Source organism: Ptychodera flava, chromosome 1 (genome assembly GCF_041260155.1).
Source record: "Ptychodera flava strain L36383 chromosome 1, AS_Pfla_20210202, whole genome shotgun sequence".
In the NCBI taxonomy this organism is placed as follows: Eukaryota; Metazoa; Hemichordata; class Enteropneusta; family Ptychoderidae; genus Ptychodera; species Ptychodera flava.
In genome coordinates, this window is record NC_091928.1 from 51833699 (window position 1) to 51847330 (window position 13632).

Sequence of the window (13632 nt, forward strand, 5' to 3'; positions counted from 1 at the left end):
TTGACATTTTAAATAGAGAAAGTTACTTTTGTTATTCGAAACACCTTAAAATTTCAGAAAATCCAAAATGGAGTGTTACCAGCATATTTTCTTATATAAATAAACGTTGAAGTCTACCCAAAGTACATTTATTTATTTATGTACCTCTTTCAATGAAAATTCTTGTTCAATTATAAACATCCAGAATTTGGTTCAATCTTAATATAATAGAATGAATGGGAGGATTAAATTGTATAATTCGAAATCACTTTAAGATACTTTTGTCACTTAAGTACATTCTTGTTACATATAACGGGAGTTCGCCAGGTAATTAGTGAGTATTTTATTATAAGTTTGTGATTGTTTCACCTTTAGTAATTAGGTTATTCTACATTTTCCAGATGAATCATATAGTCACACACATAATTATTCTTGAATTTTAAAGTCAATACTACTTCACGAAAATAAAAAAAAAACAACCATGTTTATAATTATATACACAAAAAAATTATCTCATTATTCGTAGTTGCTATCAAGGTAATGCGATCTTTGTCAAACTTACAAGCTGTTCATTATTAATCCAGATACGTCCAACTTGTTGAACACACGCTCCGAGTTGGTCTTTAATTGCGTGTTTTGAAGATGTTATCTGTGAGACCTCCTTATTGACTTCTGTTGAGACTTTTGCCTTGTAAATGGCACCCGGACTTGACAGAGGTCTTTTATCACCTGAGAATAGGGCCTGGATAATGAAATCACTTTTCAGAGAGTAATCTTACGAAATTTGTATAAAGATCGACAAATGTTTGTAATTGCCAAGATAAGCCTTCGTGCCGGTTGAAATATGCCTATGAAGCATCTTAAATGGTTGTTTCTTTGTGTGTACACTAGCTTAAGTGCAATATCTCTGCTTAAGAATTGTATGTCTAATTTTCTATGAGGTTTTGCATTTTGCCTGCAAGCCTTGAGTTTTTACATAGTTTCACTGCTTTTTTCCGTTCAAACTTACACTGAAATATGTAAAACCAAACTACACATTTCATTTGTACATGCTGTAGCGTGGAATGACATCACTGCATATTCTGTCGGAGGAAGGTGATGATAGGGGAGTTGAGATCTTGTTGGACTATGGTGCTGACATCAACAAATTTTCTACGGTTAGTAAAATCGTATTTTGGATATTTTAATTGTTCGAAAATGATGAAAAGCAATCCATCTGCGTAATGTAATTCGCAAAAACCACGTTAACGATGTTCCTGTTTATTAAAGGAAGGATACACTGCCCTATACTATGCTTCAAATGGAGAGGGAGAAAATTGCTTGAACGTCACTAAACGTTTGCTTTTCAAGGATGCACAAGTAATGAGAGAGAATAGTAAGGTATGTGAATTACATTTTTCTATATGAAATTACTGGTCCATGTAGTGTTTTACTTTTGTCATCTAATGTTACTTTTTTATTATGAACAGAAAACAGAAATCGCTTTACTTATTGGTTAATGTGACAATTTTGAATATTCCATACATTATGCCTCAGTACAGTATATCAGAATAGACATTCAATTTTAAACTCTGCTAGCAACAATAATACTATTTTCTCATTCAATTTAATAAGTCATTTACAACTTATTTTCCCAGGACTTTCGGTTGTTGTGGGCTGTATCAGAATGTAGAAACAAAATAGTGGAGAATTTAATATCGGCAGGACTAGATATTGATAAGATGACCATACTCTCCGAGGATGTAAGTTTATTATTATTATTATTATTATTGTTGTTGTTGTTGTTGTTGTTGTTGTTGTTGTTGTTGGTTGTGGTGGTGGTGGTGGTGGTGGTGGTGGTGGTGGTGGTGGTGGTGGTTGTTGTTGTTGGTGGTGGTGGTGGTGGTGGTGGTGGTGTTGTAAAGAGGATTTAATAAATGACAAGAACGTCACAGCACTGTAATAACTTGACATACCGGCTGCCGATTAAATTTATGTGTCAAACAGTTAGTGTTGCATAACTGAAGCTCTACCCAGTAATAAATCAATTTCAAATTTGTTCTGAAACATTTAACAGGGAAACTATTATTTTTTTAAACAAACTTCAATCGTAAACAAAAATATAGTTAAGAGTTCACCGTCTAAATCAGTCTCCTGGCCTATGCTTCACATTCCTGGGCAGTGTAAAAGATCCACCAGGATAGCTGTACCTTTTTAGTTTGTCTAATTCTAAAATAAAGGTATGTACTTCGGGTCTCTTCGTATGTTATTTTCGACAGGTCTCGAACAGTGAAGTTAAGTCATTTTATCAATGGCAGTCCAAATATTCAGTCATTGAAATTTCAAAAGCACAGGCATGCAAAAAAGAGAGATCACTAGAAAAATGCCTCCTTTTTGGGGTCATTCACAAAGACAACTAAGTCAACAGACTATCATGGCTTTCTGAATCTTCTGCATAACCTAAACATTGTGCACAATTTCAGTAAATGTATATATGAAAAAGGCTACTCTTACTGGCTTGTCAATCACAAAGAGGAAATCCTCCAATAAATCAAGATTTTTGCAACTTTCCTAAAAGCACAAAAGTAAAGAACATTAACCTAGGAGTAGAAGTTTATGAACACCTTCACTCAAAGTTGGAAAACTCGTAGTCTTTCCACATTCACCTTATATCAGATCCTTCTTGAAGACACATTCACACTTTTAAAAATTTGTGATGGTGAACTGAAAATGCACAGACGTGATGTTAAAAGCATGAATCACATCTTATTTCTTGATTTAGCGATAAGTGTTTACAATGACTGTCAAATGCGCTGATGAGTTTTCTTTGCTAGGAGTAGTAGAATAAAGGTGGTCAACTGTGATAAATTTGTTTTATTTAACTACAGGGAGGGAATTTCCTTCCCTCTTACGCGTTTGCCTATTGTGCATGCGTGTAAGAGGGAATTCCCCACTGAGTCCTGATAGGGGGTTCTGATCTTGAACGCTGTTGCGCAATACCACTATCAGAACCCCCTTAGGTTACGGTTTGAGCAGGGGCTTTCCAGTAGGGAGGTTCCCATTCCAATAGGCTTCGAGTGTTGCTTAGCAGCCTGTGATGTCATAACTGAGATGTGTCATTCTACAGTTTTCGGAATGGTTTTCATGAAAATCCTATCGGAACCCCTTCGGTTACGGTTTCTGTCGATCCCCTTCAGCTATGGTTCCGGTAGGATTTTTTCTGAACTCGAGAGTTAACTAAAATAGTAAAGACTTTAATCTACTATTTTCAACAGAGACTTGGGCATCACTGATAACATAAACATGAGCAAATATATTATCATCTCGAGCGTCGTCGACACCTTTCACTGAAGTATCTTTTTTCAGGATTTCAAGTTGTATACCATCTTTTGTGTTCATTACTCTTAATCCATTTCCATGAAATTCAATATCTTTAAAACTACGCAGATCGATAAACAGACAGAATTTATTCTTCAAATAATCGACTTCATCTATATCAATTTCACACCAATCTTTATCTTCAGCAAAATACCGTCGTGTTTCTGTCCAAAATTGTCTTGGTAACATCTTCTGAGCGTATATTTTGTTCGCAATACCCTCAATCATTACAGACACAGATTCAATGTTTGGATTATGGAAAAGTTCACTATTCAGTTCTGACTGATTCTGATTTTTAGTGAAGAGTATCGCAATACCTCTCATGCTACGTCGTGGTACATTAATATTTTCATTGATAACCATTGTTGATTCTTTGAATGGGATTGTTCTAAAATAATGTAAATGTTCGTAAAGGTAACTTTTACCGTTGTTGTAATAACCAGCAGTTTCTCTCGCGAGTGTTTGATCAGATATTGTCTCATATTCCATTTGAATGTTTTTTAATTTATAATTGGGTGTATCAACGTTATTATTACTGACAAGTAATTGGGAGACGGGTGCAAGCGTAATTTCCCATTCGATATGACTCCCTAACGCTGATGGATATGCAACCCCATGACCTGTTATGAGGGGATGATTCAGACGAATAGCATATTTTGTTTTATACGCGTCGAAAAGTAAAATATCGCCCCATTTTGAAAGCCTGTCGGCATTTGCATCGGTCGCGCCACTTCTCAATTTTCTTAGATTTTCATTCTGAATTCCATACAGTGTCATGTTCGTTCTCTCCTTTTTATGTTTGAAGAGATCGCGATAACATTCAATAAGATTATATTTATTCAAATTGAAAAGTGCCTGCCCCTCAAATGTGAGAACCATACGCTCCACCAAATTTTTTGCAACATTTTGTACTACTCGGTTTTCTTCGTGACCCATTACTTCGAGATCAAAAACCAGGTCGAAAGTATCTGGAACTAGTACTACTCCGCTTTCTAACTTTGGACATCGTATGATAAGTGTCTGGCCTGGATCTGCCTCAATTGGATTATGAGCAACCACATGATGAGTTCTTTCTGACTTCATTCCATTCGATGCTGAAAGTCGGTAATAATGATCTATCGTATCCCATTTTCGTGTAATGTATATAGTAACTAAGAAGAAAAAATTACAGTTAAAAAGAAAATTAATCACATCTTAAGTTTCACTTCGTGTATATAATAACTCAGAAGAAAAAAATCACATCTTTACATAAATATTTCCATCTGATTGAAAGATAAATCGATTACCTGTGTCGCGAATCAATCGAAGAACCCAATATTCTTGTAAATATATGACCTCCTGGTCATCATTATCTATCTCTTGGAATACGTTTATGAATTCTAGTCGCTTAAAGAAGTTAGTCTTTTGACATTCCTTCACAAAAGCTAATATGTTATGATATAGATTATCATCTTTGAGTCGGACACCTGGATTTGCTCGAAGGATATGTCGATTCACTCGTCGGAGTTTGCACCATTCCAATTCGACAGAGAAACCAAACAGGTCTTTATTTTTAGAAAGAAACTTTGTAATATTCTTTTCACCAAACATGCTTGGTCATATATCAATACATAATTTTATTTATTATTACTAATGTTAAACCAGTTAAAAATATCCATAGTTGTTCTCCAACGAACCCGACCACCGATCCTGCTGTCTTTAATAGAAAACTAACAAGTGAACCGATTAAACCTGGTATTGCAGCAGCACTTTTTGCAGCCAATGTTTTTAACCATTTGCCAAATTGCTTTACAATTTCTTTCGCTTTTGTATATACTTTGGGCGGGCCTGAACCCCCTGTGTTTGCGCCAGTTCCTGCTGCTCCCCTCGTCCTCCTTTAGTCACAGCTAGGGCAATTGTTGATATTGTCATTCCAAGGGCAGTCAGTATTGCAGCGATTGTAATACCATTTCGTTTAAATAACTCTGTCAGCTTCAGCCTGAGTGACAATTCTGGATCGGAAATTACATCACGAAGAGACCTAGTCGACGCCAGTCTTTCACGTGCCCCACTGATCATATCATGTTGCACTTCAATTCGATTATTAATTTTAGCTAGTCTTGTTCTGAGTTTGGGTGTAAGTTCTGTCTGCTCTGACAGAATTTTATCTCTTTCATTGTAAAGCTCATCAAAACATATTCGCCATCTTTAATTTTATCAGCAAAAACTCTGTAGTCAGGGTTTAGATTATTCCATTCATCAATTTTATTTTCGATAGTACGTATTTCATCGGCATTATCGCTAAAATTTGCTCGTAAATCTTATTATTCTATCTCTGAGTCGTCCAATGTCGTATGGTTTCAGTCTATCAGCCTGCTTTTCAATAACATTTTCGCTTCATTATCAGTCAATTCTGATACATTAACTGGGTCTATTTCTAATATATCTCTTTTAAATTCTGCAGCTCCCTTACCTTTTATTGAGGAGATCATTAAGGAATTCTTGCCTTTATTTGTTGTTAGCCTGGCGTCTTGATAATACAGCTCTCCAGCATTATTATGCATTAATATTCGTTTATGCTCATCAGTAATCATATTAGCATCTAAGTATTGGTCAGCCATTTGTTTTGTAATTTCTACTCTCTGGCCAGTCAAACGATCCACCTGCGGGCTATCCAGTAAAGGATCGCCTTCTGTAAGGGCATCATCATCGTCAAAAAAAGATGTTTCAGCAGTAGCAGCATCATCATCATTCAAATTTGCATCATCGAAATCCTTGAATGGTATATCTTCTCCTCCTTCTGCCATATTGTCTCTCTATATTACTACAATTATTTTTATCATCCCTTACATATACAGTAAAAAATGCACGTCTCAGTTGTTGAAAGTGTTGAACAATTGGCCGACTATATCGAAAGAACTAGCGCTGCATATCGCCGCAGTTATAAATTGATGGGCCGAATTGATACGGCTCTTAATGTGACTAAGGGAATTCTGTCATAGCAGCCATTCCAACAGTACCAGTACTGTTAGCCTTAACTCCTATACCAGGTGTTGTCATTGATGTAATACAAGGAAAAACAGGAGTATCAAAAAGACGAGAGAAATATAAACATTATTACGTTCAATATAAACAGCTGCTTACACAAATACGAGAAAAAGGCGCATCTATAAAGATAGAAGAGAATAAAGATACCCGCACCTCAGAACTTATTCAAAACATATTTCATCAGGCACTAGAAATACAAAAACAAGAAGGATTTAGTCCGCCGCTAGAAAGATACATGCGATATTACGGATTAAATGGATATGAAAGTTAACTCCGTTAGCCCTATCCGGAACGGTTCTGAAGGGGAACTCCGTCCTATCGGATATGTTTCTGCCAACCATTCGCCCGTGTCTGGATTGTATAACTGCACACGTTTGATATCATTTGGCGCCATCATGATTTTAATGCGCTTTTCACTACGGATTTCTCCAGGTTTTTTCCGTACAAACTGCACAAAATGTGCCTGCTCGGGCTCCTTCCCAGTTTCAAACAGATCCTTATAGTCTTCAAAGTTCAAATGTTTTCTAACACAAACATCTTTTATCCCTTTATTTTTTTCGTCTCGGAAGTTGGAGTTCGAAAAGCATACACTTTCGAGCGTATGCCGACAAAATCAAGAATAGGTTCTCCATTCAACTCATCTTTAAATTTACCTATCACCTTTTTATTAATCTTTGGAACTCCCATCACATCTTTCATACCACTAGTATCATATATAGACTTCTCACCATTCTGTTCTACATCTTCTCGGACTATATCATTGAAAGTGCTGACGCTGGAGGTGTCCGGGGACTGAAGAGGCACATCGTATATGAAACTATCTGTATCTATGTAGGCTAATCGTATTCCAGGGAACTGCTTTCGAAAGTAATTGTAGTGCATATCATACATAAGCAGCTTAGAAAGTTCAAGCACTGCTGCGCCAATGAAAACTGGCTTTTTATATTCATATTGATCCCTTTTCAGTTCCAGTAGGACACTGTCGCAGGAATCGCCATCCTCTTTGGTAGTTATGAGAGTTATATGTTTCATCTTTGGATTATACTTCTGAATCTTTTTACGACCACTATCCGTACCGTTCCGGCAGGGGCCCAAAACAAATTTAAAGTCTTCTATTGTCTTACCGAACATTGCGTTATTCATCAGCTTATAGAAATTCTTTTCAAAATCTGTCTTTCCCTTTGTCCTCATTTTAGTGTTAAAGTCAATATATTGTTTGAGACATGGAGCCTCTTCAAATGCGAGCGCCCGATGAATATTTTTCAGTCGCATTCCCATCCGAAGATAGAATTCAAGCAACTTATAATGTAAGACGTATCTCTCTCTGTCCATTAGACTTGTAATGAGTCGACTCCCTCCGGCGGTACGTTCCGAAGGGCTCCCTGCCTCAGATTTTCGTAGTGGTGTTGAGCTAGAGGTAGATCAGAATGTTCTTCATGTAATTCAGCCGGATATTCTAAGTCTAGAAAACTTGGTGGAAATCTAGTGCTGGCACAGCCCCAATCCAAGCCTGCTCCGCCATTCTGAGCAGACCATTCTAAATATTCTTCCTTCGTCATCCAATGAAGTCCGCCCACCGGCATCGGTTGACTCATTGCCCAGCCATAAAGATTATTAGCATCGAGATATTTTATTTTGGACAGCGGCTTCTCCGGGTCGTAACTCCCGCCAGTAGCGCCAGCGTAAGCTGGATGATTTGTCTGTAAATAATGAATATTACACTGACTGATACCACCTCGAATTCCCCTCTGAATGAAATTCATCTGCTCAGCATCTTGAATGAGTTTAAATTTATTACCTGTGTAAAGTAACATAGCATCCCATGTCAAGCCGGGCGCTGACATATAGTGAGCTGGGTCTAACTTATATGCTTCTAAACATGTGTCACGGAAATTTTCGAATATATTCGCAAGAAGGAGAACGTCCATCTCACAATAGAATTCCATATAATCACGAATCGTCTTACATTCAACTTCGTCCCATACTCGCAATGCATGTTCGTGATCAGACTCAGAAATCCCCTCTTCCGTTAATTCGCTATAAAATTTGTGTCTTGGTGGGAGCTGGTCCTCTTCCAATCGCTCGGGAGAATCTAAATATTCATACGGGAAGAAACCTTTCGCCCGCTGAATGTCCGGGTACGAAAGTGGTACTGCCATCCATCCATTCTCTGGCACAGTCTTTGCCAACTTCGCGAGCGACCCAGACATCAACTGAGCACTGTCCATAAACTTTATATGAAAGAAACGTTTCTTTGTCTCCCTCTCCCCATCGACAACAATTGAGGCACTAAAAATAAATGTTTTCATAAGACATAATTCCACCATTACCCGTCTTAGCTATGATATTTGGCTCTGGTTCGCGTTCCCCTATCGGAACGGAAGGGTCAACATCCCTGATTTCATGTATTTTTTGTAAAATAAAAGAACCATCGTATCCCTTGAGGTTGTGAAAGTAGATAGGAATGGTTCTCGACGGGCGGCACTTTTCACAATAAAAAGTCGTTCAGATAGGATCCTTCACTATTCGGTATCCGGCTTCATCTCCACATGCAATACAGTCTGGATCATTGTAATTAGATCTATCTTTCATCGGTTTTATTTTCCAATAATACGATTTCGGATAATTCTCAGCCCTTTTCTTCATATCCTTTAGAAATTCTGTAACACAATCTGTACCTGTGAATGTTCTTTTACTAAAAATTTTCGGCTTACCTTTAGAACCGTTCCGTAAGGGGCCTGGCCATCGTTCAAGCATAACATACGAAAGACAAATTGGAATGTGTCGGCCGGTGCCCCGCTCAATAATTGCCTCAGTATCTGCATACACGACGTAGGGACAGGGCACCTTCTTCTTATGTCCTTCAAATTGACATACTTCCTTAGGAAAAACTGGCTGAGCCGTGTCTGTCCCACAATATACCTGATGTATTTCTAATTCTTCTGTTGATGCAAAACCTTGCTTACAAACCATACAAATACACTTCTGTCTGCGCTCATTCTTTCGATTATTACGAGAATTAAGAAGGCGATTTAATTTAGTAATTGGTACATAGTGGCCCCTTCCGTTCCGTGAGGGAACGCGTCTTCGCCGACTATCAGTAAGATATTTGCTATTTGATCCCCTTCCGTTCCGATGGGGGAACGAGCTCCGCTAGGGCCTTCGGCTCCGCTACAGCTACTATATAGCACAGTTATGTCGGACGGGGCGGGATCATTCTCGTAGATCTGAAATACTTGGAGTTTGATGCCTGGATTTTGCTGCTCGAAGCGCTTGAATACAGTCTCATCGGCGGGCATAGGAAATGGTAGTTTTTTCTAGTCTGTCCACATTTCTTTTCACGAAACATGATGTTGCTCAACTTTATACTTGAAACGACAGCATACTGGAAACAATTCTCGCTGCCGAAAGGAAGAATAAGATCGCTCACACAATGCTTATTTTTTAAACATTTTGGAAGTTGAATCGGGCTGGTGCGGCCGGCCCGAGTAAAACTTCTACTAGAATTACTTCAAAATTAAGTATCTCCTAAAGAACGTCCGTAGGGACTCAGTGGGAATTCCCTCTTACACGCATGCACAATAGGCAAACGTGTAAGAGTGTAGTAAAATAAAACAAATTTATCACAGTTGACCACCTTTATTATACTACATGCTAGGAAGTGATCATCGAGATTCTCACATACAGTGGTTATTTTCTGGAAAGAGAGGCGTATAAGGATTTTAACAAAATTTGCCTTTCCATTACATCATTTTTTTAGAGAAATGCACTAGTTTAGATTTCTGTCATTTGATTTACAATAACATGACATGTATAAAGTGTTTAGAACACATGAATATAGTAATATCCAGAGCAATTATGAATTAGGGCATTTACAAATTGGTAACGTTTTTAAGGTGTCTTTAGTCTTCTGCAGAATCTTCGGTGTTACATTCAATTGCCACACGAGGACAACATAGATCAGTGCGACTTTGTATTGAAGTTGGATGTAAAGTAAACCTTGCGGATTCAGTGAGTAGTGCATCGTAATTACGTCATTATCATAATTGTAATATATATATATATATATATATATATATATATATATATATATATATATATATATATATATATATATACACAAAATGTATACAATGTGCCCTACCGGTTATCAACATAATTGTGGATTCAGTGAGTAGAGCATCGTAATTACGTCGTTACCATAATTGTAATATATATATATATATATATATATATATATATATATATATATATATATATATATATATATATATACACACAAAATGTATACAATGTGCCCTACCGGTTATCAACATAATGGCTTTATGGCAACCTCTGAACTTGGGCACAGAGGGTACCGTCAAAGGTGACAGGCCATCTGTCTGATGATTGCAGGATGCATGAAACGTAAGTGACAGGTACCATCAATTTGTACTTTAAGTAGTTTTGTGTCATTATATATGTGTGTGTGTGTGTGTGTGTGTGTGTGTGTGTGTGTGTGTGTGCATTTCAAAGTTATCCCACTAAGAATAATCGAATAGCAGGAAATCTCCATTGCTTTACCATCATTTCTCACTGGACGTTAAGGAATACCCTTAGGACTAAACGTCATTCAACTACATAGTACACATATTCATAAGATGTTTATATGTGAACATAATCTTACATATGAGCGAAAACTAATAAGCTACATTTTAAAACAATACAGCGACATTCCAGGCTATCACAATTATGCTATTATTATTTGCCAACAATGTGTCCTTCAGATAGCTTCATCTCATAAGATATATTATAAAAGACATGCAGGTGATATATTATCATATACCAATGACTATATATATAGCTTCATCCTGCTGACGTTTATTTAAAAATATTAGCCGTGGTATTTTATGGTAAACATCGAAATTTGTGCGACAAACGCATCAGTTTTGAATTACTCCCAAACAACAACTGCAATAAGATAGTAAACAGGTAGCAAGTGTGTAGCGTGACAGCTATATATTGCGCGACACCTTATGACATGGCAGCATTCCGTGTAATCAAAGTGAATGGCCGACTCTCTCCACTCTATACGACAATCAAGGGTGACCGACACATTATGCAAAGTAAAATGTTCTTGCCATGCGACTATATTTTAGTACCGGTATCTTTTTTTATTTGCTCATTGAGATACGAGGGTTTGTCGCCCGTGCTGTTTGTTTACACAAATATTCCATATTTATGCGCATGGCGGAATTAAAGTAAAGCCTCAATATTTAATTTGTACAAGTTAGGTCACGTGTATGATAAATCGATTATAGCCCAATATCGCAATTTTCTTGTGCCGTGCCAGCATTCATGTATGTTTTGCTGTGTCAACTTCGTCTTGTGTGATGCAGCACAAATGACACTCATGATGATATAACGAAGAAACATGCGATATTGGGTATTATATTATAGCTTTGTCAATACCAGTGAATTTTGTGACGTCATATCCATACATTATCACTGATAATGTATTCCATTATTCAGCATTGCGCCCAACAGCGAACAAGTTGGGTTTTTTTGGAAAACGAAAAAAGGACTGCGCATTTCAAAGGAGGGAAAGTATCGGATAAACCATGTAATACACAAAACTATAAATCTTGACAATGGTTCACAATATTGATAATAATGTCTTACTGTACGATTTATTACATTTTTTGAGTCCTCACGCACGCACTTGCCGTCTGTCTGGCTGGCGCTCAGCATGCAGTCCCCGTCCGATACGCTGGTTGTACCGTACTACTACGTTTGTTTACAACATGGTTCGCTTCGTTGCCGTATAGGTGAAACAGAACTCAGTACGTTTGCAAACTCCTAGACGATACTGGGTTTGACACATGTCATATTATGTATGTCTGTCGCCATGTAAACGATGCAAGCGTGAAAGGCTACTCGAACCAGCCGTAAACGGGCCAACAACGGCAGCTTGCTGTCATCAACCTTGACCGGAAGTGTCTATGGAAATTACTACGGAGCCATTCAAAGTCTCGGTCCAAGGTCAGCTACTACCAACAATCATGACGACCGTGGACTCTCCGTTGATCTAACATCTCGGCCACCTAATTCTGATGCACTGACTGTAATCGGAGACAACTTTCATTCATCGTTTTTTTCTCCATGTCTGTGATTTTACCTTGCCTTGTTCTCGATATCGCGGCGGTACCGAAACCCTCTAGTATGTTTGTCAACTGTACCTTTCAAGCACCCGTTTACATCAAAGTTCTATCGTTCGCCGAAATGAAATAGCTCTTCTCAAGGAGCCATCGAAAATTAAATTTATAGACACAATTATTATTGAAATATAAACATTTGATTAACAATGTTGAACTCTGTTGATATCGTTTGGAATGAATGCTGTACTACTAGCGACATAATAATGATCGTATTGATCAGCTGACACCATGGCATGCAGCTCGCTGATCATACTGATGTCGACATCGATGCATGAACATTCCGTTTTCTTCATCTCTGGCATTTCACCGTGTCGGCTTTTTGAATGGCATGATATTTAAAGGTGATGTTTCAAGTTTGATATAGACGGTAGGGATGCAGTTACTTTTCATTTCCTTCGAAAATACATCGTTTTGCAATTCAAAATGAACCGTGAAAGTGCTGGTCATTTTATTTGTGCTAAACGTACGTGTTCAGTGCAGTGCACTGTGCAGTGTGGAGTGCATGTAATATGTACAGAGTCAGGGCCGATCATGCTGGACGACGCTCACTGGCTTCGAACTCAGTTAAAATTTCCTTTTTTATTCGTTTTCTACAACTACAAATTCACTGGCATTGCCAAAACTATAAAATAATAGCAATAATGCACCCCCTCCCGGCCCATAATGGACTCAAGCAAACTTTGCACTCCATAATGTACGAGGCGAAGCCGAGTACATTATGTCGTGCAAAGTTTGCTTTCGTCCATTATGAGCCGGGAGGGGGTGCATTATTGCTTAATCATATTATACCAGTACATTGATGGCGCAAATATAGCGATCTGATTGGTCAAGACGCGAAAAAATTTGTGGTATATTGGTGATATGCCACGACTGGCATACGAGCAAGCTCTCACCTTGAGCAACTGATATGTATACAGTCGCTATCGCTCGTCCATATATGTCGTGAACTGGTCAAAATCTCGTGGTATACCATCGCTGGAAGTGCTTTATTGCTTATATAACATCTAATTATGCAAATACCTTTGATGGATGTAATTCTAGGATTAAATATGATACCATAAAAGCATGGCCA

The 13632-nt window shown here is 37.8% G+C and overlaps 1 protein-coding gene across 1 annotated transcript in view; it reads left to right on the plus strand.

The window, feature by feature from the left end:
- LOC139145636 (ankyrin-3-like) overlaps positions 1 to 13632 on the plus strand; it is a 64899-nt gene that overhangs the window by 30934 nt on the left and 20333 nt on the right. Inside the window, exons 18-21 of the mRNA XM_070716914.1 lie at positions 1038 to 1136; positions 1249 to 1359; positions 1617 to 1721; positions 10270 to 10374. Coding sequence (XP_070573015.1) covers positions 1038 to 1136; positions 1249 to 1359; positions 1617 to 1721; positions 10270 to 10374 — 420 coding nt within the window. The remainder of the gene's footprint in view (positions 1 to 1037; positions 1137 to 1248; positions 1360 to 1616; positions 1722 to 10269; positions 10375 to 13632) is intronic.